At 40.9% G+C, this 25839-nt stretch overlaps 1 protein-coding gene across 5 annotated transcripts in view; it reads right to left on the bottom strand.

The window, feature by feature from the left end:
• cnksr2a (connector enhancer of kinase suppressor of Ras 2a) overlaps window positions 1–25839 on the bottom strand; it is a 489894-nt gene that overhangs the window by 408472 nt on the left and 55583 nt on the right. Inside the window, exon 2 of one of the 5 annotated variants that reach the window (XM_069889987.1) lies at window positions 22270–22298. The exons of the other annotated variants lie outside the window; for them this stretch is intronic. Coding sequence (XP_069746088.1) covers window positions 22270–22298 — 29 coding nt within the window. The remainder of the gene's footprint in view (window positions 1–22269; window positions 22299–25839) is intronic. 5 annotated transcript variants of the gene reach the window in all.

Below are 25839 nucleotides of genomic sequence, written 5' to 3'. Positions count from 1 at the left end.
AGGAATATTAGATCATGCCCTGTTGCATTATCTATGACTTTTCCTGGCTTTCCTTAAATAAAAAGACATTGGCATTTCAATTCATGTTTATTATCAGATAATGTCCAACATTTTACCTCCTAGACCCCTTGTCAATTTCCTGGAATGCCTGCAATCTAAAGTGAACTGCAGGAATTGCGTGAACAACAGGCTAATGAATAGGATGTTGCCACAGTGGCGTTGCAAGTCCTGCCTCTTTCTTACTGTACTTCTGGAATGCTGCCTAAACTCACGTAAAGAAACAGATTTGGAGTTTTAGTCGATCATGTGTGAATGACCAATGTGGAGATGTCCATCGTTCTTCAGACCAGTAACATCATGCAAAGTCTATCTAAAAAACGTAATAGTGTGCAGACTTTCTTGTTTAACTATCTTTCTGGTGCTACCTCCCTTCTCTATTTAACAATTCACTCTTTTTTCACCCAGTTGCTCCCTATTTAGTTGGAACTATTGAATAAAATGTCCTGACATTGGAGTCTTGACAATCAATAAGGAAGAGGATCGGTCCCTCACTTGCTTTCAGAGATATTTTCAAGATAACTGGTTGACTGAAGGTGAGCAGCCACATTGATTCTCCTCTCCTTTACATGAAAACAATGATTGCCCCCTTATATTTTTCCGAAAGAGATCCTCAAATTTTGGAGAAAATAGAGTTTCTCCAAAGTACTCCTTTTAATTTTCAAAGATTGTAAAAAAAATTCAGAATTTTCACTTGATTTTGTCATGCTCAGAACTACTTTGATGGGAAACAGTAGTAAAGTACATGAGACTTATAGTTCTTACTGTTTTATCTTGCTATAAAAATGCATCAGTCATAACCTGGCTACTCTGATGATGCAAATTCCACGTTGATAACAGTCATAATCCAGATTATGCACCAATCATGAAAAATAGGTGCAGCTGGGACTGGGAGAGATGCACACAAGTAATGAAAAACAATCAACTCCTGCTTGATGTTGTTGCCTGCAGTTGATTTCTGAAAGATAATTTACTGAGAACCCATGTCATATCGTGGAAAACATATCAGGAGCACGAATAGGCCCCCTGGGCCCTAAAATCTGGCCCAGCATTCAATATGCTGATGGCTGATCAAACCTAGACCTCAACTCCTCTTCATTGCCAGAACCATAGGAAGCAGTAGAGACTGTCCATTAAAAATATTTTAGATAGATTTTTGTACAATACAGAAATTAAGGCCTATGGGGAAAAAGGCACATTGGTGGATCTGAGTCCATGGGCATATCAGCCATGATCTGATTGAATGGCAGAACAGATCAACAGGCCGGATTTCCTGCTCCTGGTCTTATTTTTTATGTTTTCATGTTTTTATTTCCATGGCCTTCAAATGTATCTAACTCTACTTTAAGTACTTCAAATCTACTGGCCTTCATAACTCTCTGATAGAGAATTCCAGAGATTTGCCACTCCAATCAGCAGCACATTATAAAAGCTATAATATAAACTCTATATAATATTTGCAAGTCTCCTAAGAAGAGTCGATAAAAACCAAGCTCACAAGCATCATGACGATGAATATCTGAGATCTGGACACACTGCATTTCACCTATCATCACAATTGATCTACAGCAGATACAGTATTGCTGGCTCTCCATTCAGCCCTGGATCACTTCGAAAACAGAAATTCATATATACAGCTGTTCTTCCCAGACTACAGTTCATCCTTCAATACCATTATTCCCTCAGTGCTATTCAAGAAGCTACAAACTTTAGTCCTCTGTACCTTCCTCTGCAACTGGATCTTTGGCTTTCTCATTGGAAGAACACAGTCAGTACAAATTAGAATCAACATCTCCTCCTCACTGATCATCAACACAGGTGCACCCCAAGGATGTGTGCTTAGCCCACTGCTCTACTTGTTATAAATCCACGAATGCGTGGCCAGGCACAATTCCAATACCATCTACAAGTTTGACGATGGCACCACAGTTGTAAGCAGAATGACAAATGGCAATGAGGATGCTTACAGGAGGGAGACAGATCAGCTCCTTGAATGGTGTAACGACAACAACCTTGTGCTTAATGTCAGCAAAACCAACGAGATGATTGTGAACTTCAGGAGGAAGTCTGGGAACATGACCCAGTCCTCAGTGAGGACTTAGTAGTGAAGAGTCAAGAACTTCAAATTTCTGAGTGTGAACATCTCCAAGGATCTGTCCTGGAGCCTCCTCATTTAGGCAATCACAAAACTTTGTGAAGTGTCTGAGGAGATTCGGTATGTCAGCAAAGACTCTTGAAAACTTCTACAGGTGTACCGTGGAGAGCATTCTGGCTGGTTGTATCATTGCCTGGTATGGAGGCACCAACTCTCAGGACAAGAATAAACCCCAGAGGGTTGTTAACTCGGCCTGCAACATCACAGGCACCAGATTTCACTCCATTGAGGACATCTACTTGAGGCGGTGTCTTAAAAAAAGCAGCCTTTATCCTCAAAGACCATGCCCTCTTCACTCTGCTTCCAGCTGAGTAAAGGTACAGAAACCTAAAGACAAACACTCAGTGGCACAAGGACAGCTTCTTCCCCACTGCCATCAGATTCCTGAATAATCAATGAACCAAAGGCCCTGCCTTACTTTTCGTGCTCTATTATTGTTATTATTATTTTTTTATATATAGTAATGTCATAAGGTGGTTATAATATGTATGTTTGCATTAGGATGCTTCCGCAAGACACCAAATTTCATGACTTGTTCATGACAATAAATCCTGATTCTGATTCACACCTTTGATCCACAATTTGTGGGTGCTGCAGTCAAAGACACACAATTGGCTGAGAAGCCGCTAGATTGCAGGGTTAATTAAGTTTTCAATCCTGACTACTCTCCAGTGTTAATTCTTGACAAGAATAGGATTGTGATTAAATTATGAGCAGTTAAAAAAAATTGGCATGGTCATTCTCAGAAGCTAAGCAATGCACAGAAAATATATTGCACCAGAAGAGAATGCTCTATTTTACCAGGTCACTTCTCCATTGCTTGCAGCTGAATTTCAGTGAAATTTAAAAGTCTATCTTCCTCCTAACCTAAAAGTCACTTGAAACTAGGTGACAATCCATGTGCAGAAAGAATTTTACCCTGGCGAGTGGGTCTGAAATAACCTTCATTAAAAATTTATGGTTCTGCAAGAATAGGATCTAGATGCTCTACAAACGTTAATGAAGAATCCTTCTGTGGGCTTTGCTTGGTATGAAAAAAAACATGCTCAAATACATTTTTTTTCATTCTTGGGTTTGTAAAAATAGTGACAAAATTCATTTCTGGTTGTATCTTTAACTGAATCTAGATTTGCAGGCAAAAAATAGAGACTTTCAATCTCTGAGATAAAGTGACAGTGTGATAAAATTATTTAGCCACTGAGCTCCCTGATCCTGCAGTGCCATTGAGTGGAGGTGCATTCATAACCAGTAATTTCCTCCACGAGAACACAAGAACGAGATGCAGAGTATATCAGCCTCCTACTCCTGCACACCTCTATGTAAGCAAGCTTCAATACAAACCTTATAGCCTTTCCAGATGTGAAGTGGTGCTCCTGGTTATCAAAACAACTACAACTTACATGGCCTGTCAATTTAAATCTAAGTATCATCATTATGAGTAATATGAAGGCCCCATTTATTTTATTCTACGCAAAGAAATCCTTTTTTAATTATGATTTTCATACACTTAGAAAACTCGACAAACCATTACATTTTTCCAACATTCGTGTGTATACAGAGAGTCTGTATTTATCTACACAAAGAAATTCTTAAAGCTTCACCGATCAGTTGTAAGGCCGTGAATTCAAATTCCACTCCAGTGACATGAGGAGATAATGCAAGCTACCATTCTACAGCAGGTCCAAGGGACTGCTACGCTGGCATCTTTTGAATAAATACATTTGTTCTTTCAAGTAGATGCAAAAGATACCTTGGTGCTATTTCAAAGAACAACACCTGGACGATATTTATTCCCTGAACAGACTACCTGATTGTCATCACCATACCGACTAAGAGTATGTGCATCTGACTTTGGAGCTTTCCTTGACCTGACAACCTGTGACATGTGGAACTGTTACCACTGAGAAAATGTTACTTTGAAACAAAAAAAATCACTATTTTAAAAAAAATAAACTTCATCGGGAGATTGTTTTTTTAAATATTGCAAATGAAACTATGTACAGATTATTGCTGATTAATTGCTTTCTCAGCATTAACAATCAATCCTGACAATGTATTTTGCAAGTTTATAAATTAGTTCCAGTTGTTTTCTTAATTTTCATCCATCATTTCAACATTCTCGTGTGAACCTTTTTGGCAACCACATTTATTTTCTCAACAAATAGATTTAATCATTGGAAGTAATGTATTTAATAAATTAACCACATGAAAATTATATCTTTCACAAGCACAAAACACATCTTGTGATTTTTCTTTTATAATTTTAAATGTTTTTATAAATATTTTTACTCACAGACCTGGGTCTCAATGAAAAGCCTATGGCTTGAGTTGATATATTTCCCAGAGTTGTCAATGACAGCTGAAGAGAATTAACAATTACAGCTCAACTGCAACACCAGCATGTACACTGTGGGGGGAATTTCCAACATGCATCACTGTGCAATTATTCAGTATCTTTCTTCTGGCTAAAACGGTAATTATGTTTGATTTTCCAAATGACTTCAAAAGAAATCCAAGCTTGGCTCTTGGAAACATCTTCAATGTACTTTTTGACAAGATAACTATTTTGATTAGGCAAAGTCAAAGAGAGAGGGAGAAAAATTGTTAAAGAGAGAGGCAGATAAATGGAGGGAGAGAAAAAAACTGGGAGAGGGAAAGCAAGAAAGGAGGAAGCAAATTGTGAGAGCGTGGGAGAAAAAGAATAAGAGGAAGAGATAAGAAGCAAATGGGAGAGAGCAAACGAGAAAAAATGTGAAATATTTGAGGAATTGGAGCAAAGGATGGTGAGAAAAATGAGAGATCAGCAAAGAGACAAACAGTGGAATAGAGAAATACAAATTAAACAGAGAGAAAAGAGGAGCTCAATATTGGGGAGAAAGAAATGAGATATGAGGAAAGGTGAATGCTTTAAAAGGAAATTTACCTACAAATTTTAATGAGTAAATGAACTTATAGGGAGAGGTGAACTCTGTGAGACAACGTGTAATGACTGAATTAACAAGGAACAGGTAAAAAGAACGTATGTATTTCAGAGATACATATCCATTTTAATCTGCAAAGCTCACTTTTAACAATTAGTTTTTTTTGCAGTTGATGATCCCAACTTCTTGCCATGATTTAATCCATGACCTTAAATAACCATATAAATAACCATTAATTTGTGAACCTTCTAAGCTGAAAAAAAGCAAACTCTTGGGAGTTTGGTACATGTTGATGCAAAAATGAGACAGCACTGCAACATCAATAAAGAACTTCCACTTCTACATTCTTAGAGGCAGTTCTAGAAGCACTGGTGCCAAGTTGAAGAGAAGCCCTCCTGTCAAATCAAAGGGAAACAGGTGGTGCATTCTGTAAAGCAGAAGTGAAGAACACTGCAGACAAAGTGAATGCTGGAGCACAAGCCCTCAAGATCTGAATTCAGACTTGGTAGATTAATCATTTCACATGATCCAGGTAGATGAATACATCCACAGCTCCCTTCCCCAATAACGCACAATGAGGTGTGCATACAAGTTCATCATCATCTGTGTAATTACAACCAGATGAAACAGCATTTCCCTGGACCACTGTGCATACACATAATACACAGCACATTAAAAAAAAACACCGACATGCATGAAGATATAATGTAAATACATATAAATATTTTGGAATAATTTACTCATTTCATTTGCAAACACCTACATTGAGGAGATACTATTCATCAATCTTAGAGCTTGACAGTCCTGATTTTGATGCTCCCATTTATCCTTCCTGATGGTTTGCACTTGCTGGACTACACAACTAACTGTAGCATCCATCACAACTGGAAGCCACAGTGAATTCATCTGATTTGTCTTCCCTGGTAAAATATCATAACCCATGTTAACATGTCATGATTAATCTTGTTCCTTTATTTTTACCATGGGGTTTCCTGTGAATTTTTAAATCCAAGACAGCACCAGAGAGTGATGACTTTTACAATGCCTGGGAAGAATGCAAAATGAAGCTTTCACCATTTATTGTTACACCTGACCATAAACTCACCTTACCAGCAATGTCTCTCATTCTGAAATCATCCATGCATTGCTCAGAGCCTGAACCAATTCCACTCAGCTTTGCATTGTGGACAGGTACATTTCAACACCTGTAGACCCAACCAAAGAGCAGCATCCTTGTCAAGAGATTTGGAAGGTGATCGGAGGTCAGGAGCTGCAGCAATGGCTTCCTTATCCTAAGCAATCTGTTTGGAAGACAAAACTAACAAGAATCACCTGCCCAAGACCACGCAACACTGAAGCTGTGACAGGCGTCCTGAAGCAACCTTTCTTCAGATTGGACAGATATAGGCACACCATACTTTGCAGATTTGACTGGCCCTTCTGTAGTCTCACACCAATGCGAGCTCTTCAACTGCAGACGAGAAAGAAGAGGGCAAGGAGGAAGAAAGTAAAAGGAGAGAAGCCATGACCTCACGTAAGATGTTACCCAAAACTACCCTTTCCCATTCATTCATGCTCCTGCATGAAGAAACACATTTCAAAAACACAGATTCTCCCCTCTTATCCATTTTCCCCTCTTTTCTTTTTATTTATCAAAGTAGCCAAATCATCATCAATGCTAAAACCATGAACTGAACACTCTTTGACAATAAATAATGTACAGCTTCTCTGTCTGTTTTTCGTATACCAGTGCTCCTTCATGGCTGAGGCATGTCTGGTGGTAGGCCAGTCCTTGAATTGGAGGAGCAGAGTAGCCTGGAGCAGTTTTGCCTGGGAAAACTCATCTTTAGATCATCTTCGGCAACAGTCTGACAGGCAAAAACAAGGGCACTGGCAGAGTGTCAGGAAAGAAGTCAAGATTTTGTGGGCTCAGGATGGCAGCTTTCATGGACCATGCAGTCAATGACGCTTTTTCAAGGCAGAATACTCGACTGTCGCAGCATTCGATATGTTCCTGGGAACACTGGGAATGAGAAGGATGGCAGAAAGCTCAATCATCACTGAAACACTCATTCTACTTGAGACATCATCCATCAAATACCATATTCTCAGTTTACAGAGCAGACTACCACTGATCCTCGACAGAGATGCTGGTACTTCATTTTTAAATTTAAATATACAGCAAAGTAACAGGCCATTTCAGCCCATGAGTGTCGTCCAATTTACACCCAATTACCAGAATTGGTAATTGAATGATGGGAGGAAACCAGATTCCTCAGGGAAAGCCCACGCAGACATGGGAAAAATGTACAAACTCCTTACAGACAGTGTGGGATTCAAACCTGTCCCAATCACTGGAGCTATGAAGGCATTGCACTAACCGCTACGCCAACCTTGCCACATCTTGGTGGCACGGTCTGGCAGGCTGCGAAAACACCATGCCCATCACTGCGCATGCCCTTCAGTCATCTCCTGTAGGCTGCTGCAAAATCTTCAACCAAGTCCATTGCAACAGAAACCTATGCAACTCGGCACCTGCACCATATCCCCTCTGGCCTGGCTGCATATCACGTGGCCTGAGAATCAGCAGAATGCTCCAGTATTTAAGCAAATTAACATATTGAAAGCAACATCAATATCTGAGTCAACTGCTGAAAAGTTTTAAATGAGTAATAATATATCTCCACCTTTTATTCCTTCCATTACTGCATCACCATCTGAATAGAAAAGGCACAGGTTAGCAAGGGTGGAAAAGGAAACCAACATCATCTGGAGCCTGGGAACCAGAGATTACAAGATGAAGGACATGGGATATGAGAAGGAGCATTAGGCATGCAAATTCCATCAGATTCCATGTGTTCACATCTACCAGTAGCCAATCTCAATGAAGGTCACTCTCTCCTCCACAAGAGGAAGGGATGCTGCCTTACCAGTTTCTTAAGAACTGGCTACTGCTCCCATTGTCATCTAATATTTCAAGATGGGGTGTAGTATGTCCGTGAGAATCGTGCAATGTGTTTGAATGATATGGCTTTCAGAGTTGAATCACTGGGAGTGGATGCAAGCTTTGAGATGTGGGTTTGAGATGAACCAGCTCCACATTTGTAAGGGTGTGCAGAGTGACATGCTGGTACAGCTGTAGGTATTCTCCTTCCTCACAGCTTGTGTCCTGGTTCAATCCTTATCTCAGGCACTCTCTTTATGGAGTTCTCACTTTCTCCCTGCAATCACCTGGATTCGTCCAGGAGCTCTGGTTTCTCCCCCCATCACAAATATATGCTGGTAGATAAATTGTCTCTTAGTGTAGGTTAATGGGACCGAGAATCAGAGCTTTAGGGATGGAAGAATTACTGAGCACAATGGAAAGACAATACACTTCAGGGTTACAGGGAAATAAGGAGAGGGGGAAACGGCACTAATGGGATAACTCCTTTGGTAGCTGGTATAGACCAAAGGCCGAATAGTCATCTTGAGCATCTTCACAACTCTAAATGAAGTGAACTGAGGAATGTAAAGTCGGTGAGTTGTTTGAAAGAGATTCTTGGTATGTGCATGATGAGGGTGAAGTGAGCTGAATACGTGGTAGGTGGTTATGACATTTGAAGATGCATTGACTCAAATTGACTGATATTGGATTCATATCATTAAGGGGCTTGCTGGTCTGTATTAAAATTGTTGGGGACCAACTCCTGGCTCTTATTGCCACAGCTACCTCCCTTTGCTCTATTTGTCCACTTCTTCCACCTTGAGAACAAGTGCAAAATCAGAAAATCTTGGTGCAGGCTCTCTCCCATTTATTGTCATTTTTCTAGGTCAGATGGTGTTCTAGAATGCCTACTAGCACCTGTTGCAGGCAAAATGCAGCCCCACTTTAATAGATACAGTTTTGTCTAGCACTGGGAGCAAACTTTACTTATTGCTGCCCACACACAATTTTTGCCCTGCTGCCTGCAGTGTAATCAAGTGTGGATTAATCGAACAGAGTGATTCTTACACAATTCCAGGGCTATCAAATGTAGCTCCCACTGTCTTTCTATTCCTTTTCTTATTCTCTTGCAAAATTTAAATGTTCCAACATGCTTAAGGGTCATTTGGATAATAGCTTTAGCTTTTACAAATTGCTCCTCATGTCGAACAGTGTTGTCCTGGAGGAGCAATGAAGCATTCTTTTTGAGCTGGTGATATCAATCAATTTTTTAAAAATAACAGCACCACACAGTCTGGGATTTAACCTTCGCAAATAGGAACAAGCAGGGCGTAAATAATATTCACAGAGCAGTCACGATGCTGTAGCCCACACTGTACTATAAATACCTCTCAGTAGGATGAAATTTAAATATTCGTGTATGTCAGCTTTTACAATTCGTTCTACTATACGTCCTGAGGTTGTGCAGATCTTTCTCATCTTGGCTTTGGTTGCAAGATGTTGACTTATTAATAATGTCAGTAAGAAATACATAGAATAATGTAGATTGTAAACAGAAGCTGTATGATACCAGTTTCTTTTACAAGACCCAAAGGAGTGGTGTAAAATGAAAAAATATAAAATGCTTGTTGGCATTTAAGAAAAAGGAATAGCAAGATTATATCTCCATGTATTAATTGTCAAAAAGTTGTTCCAATAAGAATAATAACAGTAATTATCCTTTGAAGATCCTACAAAACAAACTGAGAAATTCAACTGAAACAAAAAGTGTATCCCCGAGGATCCTGCTTCATTGTAAATGTAAAACCTGCTATCAATTATTCACATCCATCTACAGAAATTTAACTGAACTTCATTTTATATCACATTCCTGCATATTATAATTTATATTCTTGACTTATAAGTAATCTGCCCTAATTAAGTGTTTTTCCTTCTTGTTTCACTTCAAAAATTTTCCAACTATTTTTTGGGGTTTTTTTTTTGCAGAAATTCTCAAACAAATTGAAATGGATTATCATTTTAATTTTCTTGTGTTTTTCTTTCCTTTTAAAGTTTAGCACAAATGCAACTTGCAAAAGTTGGAGTTTCTCGAAGGTTTTGAGATAAAAATTAAACATAGAAAGATGATTGTAAGAGATTATTGGTAATTCCTAAAGCTAATAACTCAAAATGATGAGTCAACATACCGTTGGGAGATTGAAAACTTGGCTGAATGGTGTACAAGTACACCTCGACATGGCCACATTTGGGACCAAAGGATCTGTCATATCTCAAAATAGACAAAAATCAGAATTTTGCCCGTGCATGGAGTACCAAAGTCTTAAAGCAAACTATTTAATAATCAAATGTTGTTTTTGACCAACTATAACAGGGTTACAGGGCATGGAAGAGCCAAAATGTGCGTACTTATTTTGTTAGTCAGTGTCCCGTCGTCCAAAGGCTGGGCATGGCCATCTTGTTTCCTGTGCACATGTGTGGTAGGTTCGCATTTTGGAGTTCATTTGGTGCATATGCCCAGATGATATTGAATTCTCACCCTTAACTTTAATATGCTCTGTTCTCCCTGCTTCCATCAGGAAAGAGATATAGGTCCCATAGGACACGTACCACCAGATTCAGGAACTCCTCCACCATCAGACTTAATCAGAGATTCATTTAAAGTCTTTAACTTTGTACACTATTTATTATTGAATATTTATATTTTTTTTCTGTATTTGCACAGTTTGTTTACATATCTTTGTTTATATTTCTCTCTTTTGTGTGTATATATATGTTAAATTAAGTACAGTTTACACTACTGTAAAAATTCTGCCTGACCTGCAGGAAAAAGAATCTCATGGCTGTATGTGATATCATGTATGTACTAACTTCGACAATAAATTTGAAATTTGAATTTTGATGTAGTTTATTCTTAACTAACAGTTAGTCAGTTTGAACTGAAGCTACTTAAAGAAAAGGTGCAGCATGTCCTTTTAGAACTGAACCATCCCGAGTGTGTTGTCTGCTATTTAAAATCAATCTTTCACCCAACTGCTCCCATTGGCCTGATGGAGTTACCCTCTGGGAAAGCAACAGGGCAGATTGTATTACAATGAAGTTTGGTATGCTTCAAAGTATCATTTTGTTTGGAAAGATCATTTCGTATCAGTTTCTACTTTTTCACTTTGGACAAGCAGGCACTTGATGGTTGGTTACAGAAATATAGGCTATGAAACTATTAATGAATGGGGGATTGAGGCAAGGGTTTTTGGTGTTGCTGAGACATGGGTTTATCATGGTTTGCTTCAATGTGAGTGACTACATTGATTTCTCACTCTCCTCAATCTATGCATTCTACGTTTGTGATACTGTAGAAAACAAAGGGCTGAGCCCCAATCATGGCCAGAATTAACTCAAACCTAAGCAAAGATCTGGACCCACTGAAATTCACATACCATCACAATTGTTCCCCAGTAGATGCAATATCACTGGCTCTCCAATCAGCTCTGGATAACTATAACAAAACAGCAACATGTACTCTTCATCAACTACAGCTCACTTTTCAACATCATCATACCCTCAGTGCTCATCAACAAGCTCCAAAGCCTGGGGCTCTGCAAGCCCCTCTGCAACTGGAGGTAAACTTCAACACGAAGGAGAGGTAACGCGGCTGGCAGGCCAACCAAGGATCCTTTGCCATCGCGAGCGCCTGGGTGAGGGGTTTGTGGCCAGTGAAGATGGTTAAAAAAAAAGCAGAAATGCCGTACCGCCAAGTACATGCCCAGTAATTCACGGTTGAAGGCACTATACTTGCATTCTGGTGGGCGGAGCAGGTGGCTGAAGAATGCCAGCGGCTTCCAATGCCCATTCACCTGCTGCTCCAGGACGGCACCGATGGCTGTGGCAGAGGCATCGACAGAGAGTTCCATATGGAGGTCGGTGTGCGGGTGGGCGAGCATGGCGGCCTTCACGAGGGCGTCCTTGGTAGCCTCGAATGCGGTGCAGGCTTCTGGGTTCCAAGCGAGCGTATTGTGCTTAGCTGCGATGAGGGTGAACAACGGCTGCATGATGTGCGCAGCGCCCAGGATGAAGCGGTTGTAAAAGTTTACTATACCCGCGAACTCCTGCAGCCCCTTGAGGCTCTTCGGGCGTGGGAACTCTCTGATGGTGGCAACCTTCACAGTGGCGGATGTGGCTCCTTCAGCCGTGATTTTACGGCCCAGGAACTGCATGGACCCTTTCCCGAACTGGCACTTGGCCGGGTTGATGGTAAGGCCGAAGTCGGCCAGCCAGGAGAAAATGGCATGTAGGTGAGCCTTGAGTTGCGCCCAGTCCTTGCTGGCGACAAGGATGTCATCCAAATAAATCAAGTTGAAATCCAAGTCCCTGTCCACCAAGTCCATGAGGCACTGGAAGGTCTGAGCGGCGTTCGTAAGCTCAAACAACATGCGCAGGAATTCGAACAGGCCAAAGGAGGTGACGATGGCTGTCTTGGGTATATCCTTAGGGTGCACCGGGATCTGGTGATATCTGCGCACCAGGTCAACTTGGAGAAGACCCTCGCGCCGTGCAGGTTGGCCGTAAAGTCCTGGATGTGAGGGATGAGGTAACGGTCAGGAACGGTTGCCTCAATGAGCCATTAATAGTCTCTGCAGGGATGCCAGCCGCCAGAGGCTTTTGGGACAAGGTGGAGTGGCGAGGCCCACGGGCTGTTGGACTGCCGAATAATCCCCAGCTCCAACAGGAGTGAAAACTCCTCCTTTGCTATGTAGAGCTTGTCAGGCAGGAGCCAGCGTGCCTTGGCGTGAACCGGCAGGCCTTTGGTGGGAATGTGGTGGATCACCCTGTGGCACGGCGAGGCAGCGGAGAATTGTGGCTTGAGGACTGTCAGGAATTCTGCTGGAACTCATCTCTGGGCATGCTGATCATGGCCATCTGTGGTTGCTCCGAGCGGGAGGCGTCGAGGCAAACGGCCTGGAAGGTACAGGTGTCCACCAGGTGCCTACCTTGAATGTCCACCAGAAGCCCGTGTGCGAGGAGAAGTCTGCATCCAAGATGGCAGTCGGGAGGGGCGTGATGGTGAACATGCTAAATTCTGTTGGTCGATCTGGAAGTGGACTGTCTTGTCTCCATACATCCGGATTGCCGTTGCGTTGGCCGCACAGAGGGAAGGTCCCCGAAGTCGGTTCCTGGATTCGATGGCTGTGGCCAGTATGACGCTGATCTGGGCTCCAGTGTCAACGAGGAACCGCCAGCCGCTGACTGAGTCCCGCAAGTAGAGAAGGCTGTGTCCTTGGCCAGCTGACGCAGCCATTAACAGCAGCCAGCCTGGTCGTTTCCCTGGAACGAGCAGGGCTGATGATACTTCCGAGCCTTGGCTCCCCAGCGCTGGTGGTAGAAGCAGAGGCCTGAAGCAGAAGCTGTGGGCTTGGTTATGCTCTTGGGGGGCCCTGCAGAAGCCGGGTGCTCTATCGCAGCGCTAGGGGCGGGCTTGGCGTGGTCGAGCCCGTGCCTCATGACCTGCTGGACCACTGAGCCTTCCGAGAATCATGCAAGCCATAGCTCTTGGGCCTTCTGGGCGACCTTCTTCAGGTCAGTGAAGCTCTCCTGAACCAGCAGCGGGCGGATGTCCCCGGGCATTTGTTCGAGGAAAATGCGCTCGAAAATTGGGCAGTTGGTGTACTCACCCATGAGTGCGAGCATCTCGTCCATCAATTCCATCAGAGTCCTGGCCCCCAGGGTGCCCCCCGAGTGGCACGCTGGTGTCTGGATAGTCCGAGGGACCCGATAAGCACTCGCTTGATGGTCTCGTACTTGTCCTCGGCGGGTGGATGCTGAACAAGGTGCAGTATGCGTCTGGCAGTGGCCTGGTCCAGGGCACTGACCACATGGCAGAAGTTGGTTGTGTCGGATGAAATCTGGTGGAGGTGAACCATGTCTCCGGCTCCTAAACCCAGAATACAGGCAGTTTCGCAGCTATAGCGCTGATCCCAGGCTCGCTCATGATGGGTTCAAAGACGTTTGAACCAGTCGGGGTCACCAATTGTAGCAGCGGCTACACTGCTCCTGCAATAACACACACAACCAGATGGGTTGAGCTCAGTGAGCAGACTAGTTTACTGTAGGCTGCTGGGCTGCACTTATACTCCCACGGGCGTCACGTGGTCCCCAAGCATGTGTTTCTGAGCCCTAAGCTGGAAGGAAGGGAAACCCACGACGGTGCCATTTTAGCCAGCTGCCCCACCGCGTGGCTTACAAGCGGGGCTGGTTCACCTGCCTTGTGGTGAGCTGCCACAAACCCTCCATTCTTCACAAAACTCACCCCACCTGCTGTCCTCTGGCAGAAGAGAATGAAATATAGTCATAGTATGGAAGCAGGTCCCTCAGCCCAACTTATCCATGCTGATCAAGATGGCCATCTAAGCTCTTTCCATTTGCCTGCGCTCGGCCCATATCCCTTCAAACCTTTCCTATCTATGTACCTGGCCGAATGTCTTTTAAATGTCACAAATGCAATGATGAGTTTATTCCCATACACATTGTAAAATGTATGTATGTAATTTCTTATTTGCTCTAGCTGAACAGGTATGTGATTAGAAAAACCAACCACAATAGTATACATTAAATTAAAAAGAGATAATAATTAGAAAAGGTATATCATAAATATTATGTCCACTACTACTTCTGGAACTTCATTCCGTTTACTCACCACCCTCGGTATGAAACAGTCATCTCTTGGGTCCCTTGAAAATCTTCAATCCTTCACCTTAAACCTATGTCCTCTGGGGAATAGGTTGTGACCATTCACTTTTTCTATGACCCTGCTGAGAGTTTTCCTCGTCCTTCCACCTCCTTCTTCTACAGATCTTCCTTCTTTACAAGTCTGCAGTGCATTCTCTCCATTAACCTGTGGTTCAAGGAATATGCCTCCCAATGTGTCTGAGGTTTGAAAGCAACTGATTTGACCAAAAGGATATGTCAGTGGTTCAACACCTGCTTTAATCATGTTGAAAACAATAGGTGAAAAAAAAAGCAATATTTGGAGGAGTTAATCGCAACTCAAGGGCACTTATTGCATGGTCACGTGAAATATCACTGACAGGGATTTCTCCTTACTACTGAATGCTTACTTAGTTCTTGGAGGTTAAGAGTCAGTATGGGCTGGTGTGTAGCAGCAGTTACATTAGCCGTATTGCTAAATGACTGAAAGCACATTTTGCCTATTCTGCATATTTCCAAGCTGGTGCTTGGTGCATGTATGCTGATGCATTGGCCAATATCCTGTCTGATGCAAATTGTGACACACATGAAAATGGATGCAACAGACTTTATTTTGGAACAAATCTGGCCTCTAATATCCAAACAATCCATTCTTTACAGCCAGATATTGCAGATCCAATCATCGAACTATGCAAAATACCTTGAAAGTGAACAAAGAAACAAATAAATCACCTCAATCTGACATTAAAAATGTAATAGAATTAGCTTTCTCAATCACTGCTTCAACTTGACTGCAAATTGCCAAGGTTTTTCTCAAAATGTATCCACAGCCAAAAGTTCCCGCACCATGAGGGATGGGTAGAGCAGATGGTTGAGATCATCAATTTCCCCATCAATTCAAGTACTATCCTGATCAGGAAAGAAATTGTTATTCCTTCTCTGTCACTGAATCACAATCCAAAATTCCCAAGTTGACAGCATTGAGAGTGTACCTTCAAAGGACTGCAGCAGTAGTTCACAGTAGCTCGCTGCAACTTCTTTTGGTCAATAAATGTTGGGGGTCTTGCCAGCATCAAAACAAAGGAAGCCAAGAAATAAAAAATAGAACTCACATGGCTCTCAAACACGATCTATCACTCAATAAGATCCCTGTGAACTGGACAAAAATGTTTCTCTCAGCTTTGTGTGCATATTATAACTCAGATGCCATAGCTTCAAAGGTATACAACTACGAAAAAAAATCCTTCCTTATTTCTATTGGTACAGTTAGTGTAGCGATTAGCGCGACTCAATTACAGCACCAGTAACCTGGGTATGAATCCGGCGCTGTCTGCAAGGACTTCGTATGTTCTTTCCGTGATGTGCATGGGTTTCCCCAGGTACTCTGGTTTCCTCCCACCATCAAAATGTATGGGGTTGTAGGTTAATGGGGCAGCATGGAATTCAATGGCTGGAATCACTTTTGACTGTGTCGTAAATATTTTTTTTTAAATGGCCGGAACTTTATCCTGAGATTATGACCTCTAATTATAGAAAATTCCAACTCCAGCAGGAGGTACATCTTTTCAGCACTTTCCTAAAATGTTTTGTGCCACCACTCAGTCTTCTGAGTGGCCCACTCATTCAATCTTTCCTCATGACCCAACCTCTTCCTTCTAGGAATCAACCTCAGAAACATTCTCTGCCCAACTTTCAGACAAAAATATATTTTTTTAAATAAGCACACTGCATGCTAGCCTGCTTTTGAACTCTATCCATTTTGTAGTGAGGATGGCCATTCTATTTGCATTTGATATTATTTGCTATATGTTAACTTTGTGTTTCATGCTCTATCTCTCTGAACACCTGCATTCATTAGCTAAGCCATTTCCATTTTCCCTTTTGAATTGAATTATTTCCCACATAATATTCTATTTGCCATCCTTTTGACATTCATTTACTTTGTTAATATTTCTTTGTATGTGCTCATAACAGCTTAGTTTCCTACCTTGTTTTGTAGCATCAGCAAACTTGGATATTCATCATCATTAATTTTGGATGCAAATTATGAAATTATGATTTCAGTGGCACCCTTCTCTCCTGCCCACTGACACCTATTTAGCTCAAAGTGACCCATTAGCTTTACTCGCTGCATTTCCGTGAGCACTTACCTGATGAGGAGGAATATTGTGTGGCATCTGATTAAGTGGTTTTTGGAAATTTAAATATGCTACAACCACTTGTTCCCTTTTATTCCTCCCACTAGTTACAGCAATGCCTGCATCCCATGAATAACTACAAAAAGCCTAACCAAAGGGATGAAATAATAAAGTTACATTGTTGGAAAATGAATACTAACAGATCAGTTTCTTTGAAGCCATCCTGAGTTTAAAGGCTTTTTTTAAATTTTGAACTACAGTACTCTGTACTTCAAAAATGTTTTGTTGGATGCAGAAAATATTTTTTTCTTCATGATTATAGCTGGAATGTTGCATGTAGCATGCAATTTTCAACAAGCACCAATAATTTCACTTTGTAAAAATAAATCTCAGCACTGGGACTTTTTCCAACAACGACTTATTACATACTTTCTGTTTTTGCCTGGATATCATGTTGAAAACATTCAAATAAATTTGTGACAACTAATTTCTTCTAAATCACCACTCACTCTCAGAAAATGCAGCTATATTCTATTTTAAATTTCTAACTCAGTGAGTCATCACTATTGTAGCCTCTGCCCGAAAAGCAGCTGGTGTCTTCTGCTTAAACCTCCACCAATCCAAATTTGTTTTAAAAATTTTCATTTAAAAAATGTAGACAAACAGCATGGTACCAGGTCGTTTTGGACAGTCCATTGCAATAGCATAGATCACATAGTAACCACCCATTTCAATTCCCCATCCCATTCCCTTGCTGACATGTCTGTCAATGATCTCAAGCACTGCCAGACTGAGACCATCTGCAAATTGGAGGAGTAACACCTGCGACACAGTACATAGATATGTTTTTGGGAGATAAATTGGGAGAGGTTTGTTAGAGTAAGTCACATACAAACTCTTTAAAACAGATCTTATTTGAAATACTGGAGCTCTGCCCAATGCTAGACATATCGGGGCCTCACAGCTTTTGCAAGAGCTTTGAAGAGTGCTCAAGAGACTTCACTAATGGATTGTTGTTTACAAAAGGCAACAGATGAAAGAGCTTGTTGGAGCTGCATATTGTCTGGAGGAGAGCTTGCTGTTGTAAGAGGGTCAAGTGGTTTTCCAAGCAGAGAGAGTAAAACAGGCTTTCTCTCAGAGAGAGATCACTTGTACAGTGTTACAGCCAGTACAAGTCCCAAAAGTAGCTGGGACTGGAACAGGACAAGCTGGCAAGTGATGGTAAGCCCTTTTGTAAGACAGCCTGGTCAAAGCCCTTGTGGTTTATTCAAGAGGAGAGGACTGGCTGTCTAATGTTTCACTTCGAATAAGAGAAACAAAAAGGAACTCTGTAGTGACCTGAAAGAAAGGTTATCTTCTGGAGAACCCTGAAGGGGCAAGTTTCATCAGCAAAACACTGAAGTGTCTTTTCTGAAAATTGTTAGGTCTGCTTTGTTCATGAATGAGTGAGACAAACACCAGACTGAGTCGAAATCAGGGTTCTTTGTTCTTTATTACCGGATTGTAACACTTGCGACTAAACATGTTAGTCAGAGAATGCATTCTGCCGTTATCAGCAAAATGGTGATTTTTTTATACCCTTGGATACATGCTTAGAACATCATCATATCATTACTTGTCCAATGACTAAAACTGTTGCTATCCTTTCCCTGCTAGCTTCCTGCCTCTCAATCCATCAATGTCTCTCTTATCTTGTAAGTACAAGGATGCATTTACATCTTGTTACAGCCCTGTACATTCCCATCTCATGATGTTTTACCTAACAGGAGTACAAGGACACCTCCCCTTCTTGTTACTGCCTTGTACAGGGTAACTCCCTACACATTCCCATCTCATGATGTTTTACCTTACAACTTACACACACATGCATTTAGAATTAGAAGGGGGTTAAGTTAGGATAAGTAAGTCAACAGAGATAAGTTAACGTTTGATTCTATTTTCATGTTTAAAGACAATTAAAATCAACTTTTGTTTAAGTAACCATTTGTCTTGGTGAATATCTATTGCTGCTGGGTTTGGGGTTCTCTAGGCTCATTACATACCTCATCTTCTGAATGGGCACCCTCCAACTGGATTGGATTAATATCAACTTCTCTGGCTTTTGTTAATTCCCCACCCCCCCCCCCACCTTCTTCCCTCATCACTTTCTCCCATCTCTGTCTCTCTCCCTTCGCACAGACATAATCAATTCTCACACCTCCCTTTATCATATCCAATTAACATCTTTAGTTGGTCTGAATTCCTCCCCCAGCCGGCACTGTCTGTATTCTGAGATTTCCTGTTTTTGGTCATTCTGCTTATTCTTTGAAGAAGGGCTCAGTCCTTTAACATCAGCAATATCTCTTTGTCTCCTATGGATACTGAAAGACTGGCTGAGTTTCTCCTGCATTTTATTGTGCTTTTATTAAGATCAGAAGCTGGCCATCAAAGTATATTCTTAAATCTGATAGAATGCTCATTTTTTTTCAAACATGCTCCTCAGGGAAAATAACATTAAATTCAGAGCAAAGAAAATGAGAAAGCTATACACTGACTTTTCGAAAGCAATACTTCATGAGATGAAATATTGTCTGCATCTAACTTTTAACATTGCAAAAAAGTCTCCTATTAAACAGTATTCTATGATTAAACAAATGCAGCAGTTCTACATAGAACTGATATCATTTTGCCTTCTTATCTGCAGGTAAATTTCCAATTACGATACAATCATTTGTGAACTCAGAAGCCTCAAGCTTCCAATGGCCAAAAGCCACTGACTAGGCTTCTGCACTCTGAGAATTGATTCTCAGTCATCATGCTCTACCCCATAAACATACCTTCAGCCCAACTCATGGATGGTGACCAGATATCATCCCATTTGCCTACATTTGGCCCATAACCTCTAGTACCTCCTCTTCTGTAATAAGGATATGTTAACGCTAATTTTCACTTGTATATTGCTTCTCAATGTTTGCAAATACCAGAGAGTTTGAAAAATATTTAGTGTTGTTGGCAGTTTTGATAGTTGGTAGCCCTGGGTTGTTAAAACTATATGGGTGTGCACCAAGTGGAGCATGTAATCATGAAAGCAACACCTCCCAGGTTTCAGGTCAGCACCGACTTCATTAGGGAGCCAGCTCAACGTAACAGTGAGTTTAACGAGCCAGAGGTCAGCAAAGGTAATTGCTGTAACTGGTACTCTGGACGCAGACTCAGAGATAATTTTGTTGGACACTTTCGCTCTGTCCACTGCAATAGGAAGGACCTCCCAGTGGCCAGCCAGTTCAATTCTACATACCACTGCCACATTGACAGATCTGTCCATGGCCTCATGCACTGACAAACTAAGGCGACCCGCAAATAGAAGGAACAATACATATTCCGATTTGGCATTCTCCAACCAGACAGCATTAACATTAAGTTCTCCAATTTCCATTAATACCCCTTTCCTCCGAGTCTCCCTCTTTCTCTAATCCGCTATCTTAGTTCCTCCAGCTCCCCATCCTTTTTCCTTCCTTTTCCTAGAGAGCTGCTCTTGACCCTCTTCCCAAATCACTCCTGTTTTTTCTCTTCTCCCCTCTGACCAGTATTCACTTATGACCTGTTAGCCTGTACCTCCCCTGCCCCTTCCTTCCTCCTCTCCTCTCCCCTCCATCCACTTTTTTTATATAGTCATCTGCCTGTTTTAGCTTGTACCTGATAAAGGGCCTAGATCCAAAAAGTTTGCTATGGATGGTGAATGACCTGCTGAGTTCCTCGAACACATTTGTATATTGCAGGCTTTCTGTTGTTCTATGGATGCTTTGGGCCAATAATACTATATTTTCTTCCTCGCTGAAAGTATTACACACTGTAGTGCTATCTATCAACCACATTGGACAGAGAGTTGTGATTAATAGGTTTTAATCACCTTAAGACATTAACACACGTCACATGTGCAGGAGCAACTCAGGGCCAGAGGTATCTCCAGAGAGAATGCCAGAAAGACCTTTTGAAAAATCAAAAAATTGCCAGTGCTGGAAATACTGTAGAGACCATACTGCATCTTCGACCTGAAACATTAATTCTTTTTCTCATCACATAGATACTTCCAGCCCTTTCTAAGTTGATCGTAAATTGAATGCAATTGAGTGCAGGGTGTTCATTAGCAAAATCAGAAAATGGGCATGCCAGATATAGTCTTGTTGAAGGGGCTCAACCAGAAACATCTCAAGATGCTACCTGACCCACTGAGTTCCTCCAGCATCTGGAGTCCATTATGTCTCCTATGTGCCAGACGTGGTACTGGACAGAATATGGGCAATTAAGTTTTGGAAAAAAATAAGTTTTTTTACAAAACAGCCATCAAAAAGAACATGGAAGAAGTCATTCAAAAATAAGCAGATAATGGTTCAGTGAAGGTGGAGACAAAAGAAAGTGGAATTAAGTGGTCCTTTAAGACAATTAGGAACTGAGGTTCAAGTCAAATACAACAACTAGGTTTCCACTGATTTAGCTCAGAACAGACTAAATATTCATAAAGCAAGGTGAAATATGTGCATGGAATCAAATGAAAAGATAGCAGTTGTGCTTCAACAAATGTATGATCATATTACACTATAGCATAGAAACAGGCCATTTGGCCCATCTAGTCTGTGTCGAACTGTGTGCAGAACTCTGCAAAAGCATGGGATCGTGAGTGATAATTGACAACAAAATTGAAGGACAGAAACAAAGAAAGACAGAGATACTAAGTGAACTGGGGGTGGATATAAAAGGGAGATATGGGGGTTGGAGTGGGTGTTGAACAAGTTCCTTGACCTCATCCATGAATAGCTTGCTGTACCTGAATAAAAGAACTCCAGGTATTTTTCTCACCTTGCAAAATGATCCTGGAGCAGGTATGGCTGAGGAGAACAAAAGATGGCAATGCTATTCCTCAGCCCAATCATATGATCAATGACATGCTTATAATTGCAACCCTGTACAAGGGAGGCAAGGAAAGATGAGAGAGAGTTTGTGGCTTGAGAACTGACTGTACAAAGTAGCAGGGCAGTTGATGGTCTGGCATAATGGTCAGTATGGAGAGAGCTGGGTGTCAATCAGTGAGCTGAATTTGTTTCTCTAAGCAACAGCTAGAGAGGAAATAAGATTACACAAATTACTCACAACCAAGTAATCATCGCCCTTCTCAGGGACTGAGAACAAAGATACCTTAATGACAGTCTGAATCCAAAAGCTAATTTCTTAATTTTCAGGTGAAATTTTAACTTACTAACATTTATGAAAGACAGGGCCCATCCCTCAAAGGCCACAACCAACTCATTATTGTCCTATTTCCAGTTGTAAACAAATCAATCAATTCCATTGAATGAGCTCAAATCGCAAGATCAATCGTGTTGGTCACTCACGTACATTTCAGAATCAAGGCAATTGGCAGGATTCTGTAAATCAGAAGTTGCAAGATTTATTAGCGTGTGTACCTATCGTAAAATACACTAAATAATTGATTATGACTATTTGCAAAAACACCCAAAATGTTTGCAAACAGTTCCTGAATTTACTGAAACTTGAAGGAATTATGTGAGAATTAGTTGAATGTTTGGAGATTAGTTTGAATACCCTTTTCCCTTTAAATAAAATAGTAGAACAACAACTGGCGTAGTCTGTTAGAACCAAGCAGTACTGTTATGAGCCCAGAGGAACCCAAAACCCACCAGCACTAGATATTCGCCAAGACAAATAGTTACTTAAACAAAAGTTGTTTTTAATTATCTTTAAATATAAAAACAGAATCACACTTTAACTTATCGCTATTGACTTAACTAACCTAACTTAACCTCCTTCTAATTCTAAGCGCACGTCCATCTAATGTCTGTGTAAGTTCAGAAAAGTTCTTTGATTCACAGTCCAATCTCATTTCTCATTCCTCCAAGTTCAATGGTTGCAGGCAATTCTTATACTGGGCACAGAATTTAACATTTATAATGTTCATCAGGCTTTGATGCTTGAAAGATAAATAGTTACCGCTCAGGAAGGTTATTGTTGGTTTTCAAAGAGAGATTTGTTGTATGCTGACACCCACAATTGATTCCTTTTTTAATCAGCCACATCAGTGTCTTGCTGAAGAAACTTGCCCCCTCAGGGTTCTCCAGATGATAACCTCTTTTTTTCAGGTCATCACAGAGTTCCTTTTTGTTTCTCTTATTTCAAGTGAAGCATTAGACAGTCAGTCCTCTCCTCTTGCATGAACCACAAGGGCTTTGACCAGGCTGAACTAAGCACTCACAACATGTTTTGCTAATGGTGTTTTCCACAAGTTTGCCAGCTTGTCCAGTTCCAGTCCCAGTTGCGACTGCTGACTGTAAAACTGTAGAACTGATCTCTCTCTCTTTCTCTCTCTGAGAGAGAAAGCCTGTTTGATTCTCTCTGCTTGCAAAACCACATGAACCTCCTAGATCAGCAAGTCCCACTCCAGACAGAATGTGGCTCCAACAAGTTCTTTCACCTGTTGCTTTTTTGTAAACAACAATCCATTAGTGAAGACTCTTGGATACTCTCCAAAGCTTCTGCAAAGATTCTGGGGCCGACATGTCTAGCATGAGCAGAGCCCTAGTATTTTAAATAAGATCTGTTTTAAAGTGTTTGTATGTAACCTACTCTTAAAAACTTTCCCCAATTTATCTCCCAAAAAAACATATCTATATTCTGTCACAGTACGGAGTGGAAAATGAATAAAGGTCCTAGAATATCCAAGCTCCAAATTTCAATCTTACTGATGTCACCATGAGGATAGACAAATTAGTAACTGAATTCAAGAAACTAAATGGAAGGTTAAAAAAAAAAAATCAGCCATATTCTTCATCGCCTTTTACCATCCATTTTTCAAGAGTAAAGGAAAACATATTTTCATACAAACAACAGGAAATATCCCAATTCCAGACCTAGCTCTTCTGATAACCGAAAGGATGCAGAAACCTCAAGTGCACAACATTAGTTAACAGTAATACCAGGGGTTAACTGTTTTAATCTCAAATTTCATCTCTACTCATTCCGTGGAGACAAAAACTCATTTATTTTAAATGGGTTAACACTTCCATTGAAGTCAATGGGAAACTAACCCTAATGTGTGCAATGACAAATGTATTTTCATATTCTAGCTTATTCCTCGAAGGTGGATGTGGAGTGTGATGGAGGGCCAAATAATTATCAGTTAAAGACAAATATTGAATTCAAGCAATCAAATCAAAATGGTAAAATAGTTAGGCAATGAAAGCAACGTTCAGGAACACATCCCATTCACAAATTAGGGACTATCTGAGGTCAAAAGGAAAAGAAACATTCAGCTACCAATTCTTTACGGAAGTCATTTCTACAACTATGTGATCCAATTCATTTTGGCATAACCAGTGTTCATTTCTTTTCAGAAAGGGTCAGTCAAAAGATGAAACAATATTTGTTTAGTGGTAAGTTGTCATAATCAGTGAATGGCATTATTGTTGGAAGATGGAAGCTAAATGTGCGGAGCATAAGGACTTTGAAAGGGTTTTGCAAGAATATTGGGATGAATACGATGACATTTAAAAGCATCATCTTTTCTTTATTCATTATTTGGGATCTGAGCATCATTTTCAAGCCCAACAAATTCAGTGGACAACATTTTACTTCAAAACATTTACTTCTTGGAGATTATTTTTACATTTTTTTTAAATTAAATTTTAATGTTCTAAAAATTTAGACATACAGCACAGTAACAGGACATTTCAGCCCATGATTCCATGCTGTCCATTAACCTACACCCCAGTATGTTTCGACTGGTGGGAAGAAACCAGAGCCCCCAGGGAAAACCCACACAGACATGGGGAAAACATACAAATTCCTTATGGAAGCGCAGAATTCGAACCCTGGTCCCGATCGCTGGCACCGTAAAGGTGTTGCACTAACCTTTCCGCCTCGTCAACCATAATGGACAACTTCAAACTGAACACAAAGATCATTTCAGATTTTCTGTATCATGAAGGAAGTTGGAGAAACCTAAAAATATTTTTCCACTGACTTTTGTTTGTACATGTGTTAGTGTCCAACAATAGTAGGCCAGTATTGATGGATTCCAGTTGCCCTGATACCACTTTTCCACGGTCACAATGTCCTGGAGAAACCTTTCAACATTTTCGTCACTGACTACACCAAGATCAGCAAGGGAGAAGTCCAAGTACGAATGGAGAAAATGAATTTTCAATGACATATTGCATTACATATGCTTGAAGTAGACTTAAAATATGACAGGAAATCACAAAAATATCTTTAAAAATGGTATATGATAGGAAACTTTTAAGGTGATTTTCATGATCAGCAGACCAAATCCATAAAATACACCCAAAAGGAAGAAAAATCTCTGTGTCCAGTGTTATTGGTATCCTTCATTATTTTTGAGAAGGTGGGAGAGTGCTGAGTCCTGGAACAGCTATAATCCTTCCAGGGAAGATACTGCCACAATACTGAGTCATGTGGTTAGACATTGTGGTGATAGTGCCATGAATTCCCAGTTTTGTACCGCCAGATCGGTTTAGAGCCTATGCCATTGAGCATTTTCACATAAGTTAATAGAGGGTGTCCTTGGTGTGAAATTATATTTATAAGAAATATTTGTGATCAATCGAGACAATGCTATTATCAACGGATGCATCTGCAGCTTTGTAGACACAGGCAGCTTGGTCAGCTGTGGGAACAACAAGACTACACTTGGTGATGGACAATGATGTCCCAGCACCAGAACACACTGTGTACAATAGACTATCTCAGTGTTTCTTCCAAATCCTGTTCAACACGGCAGCTCTCCCGATTTAAACCCTAGACCCAGATATTGATGAGCAAGACTGTGCAAGACTAGACTGGGAGCAACTTTGCTGTATCTAAATTCAGTTTAAAAATGGACACAATAGATGAGAATATCAGAACCTTAAAAATTATAAATAGGGGAGTTAA

This window comes from Narcine bancroftii, chromosome 7, assembly GCF_036971445.1.
Source record: "Narcine bancroftii isolate sNarBan1 chromosome 7, sNarBan1.hap1, whole genome shotgun sequence".
Classification (NCBI taxonomy): domain Eukaryota; kingdom Metazoa; phylum Chordata; class Chondrichthyes; order Torpediniformes; family Narcinidae; genus Narcine; species Narcine bancroftii.
Note: the sequence above shows the minus strand (reverse complement) of the source record. Positions and strands in the feature narration are given on the sequence as shown.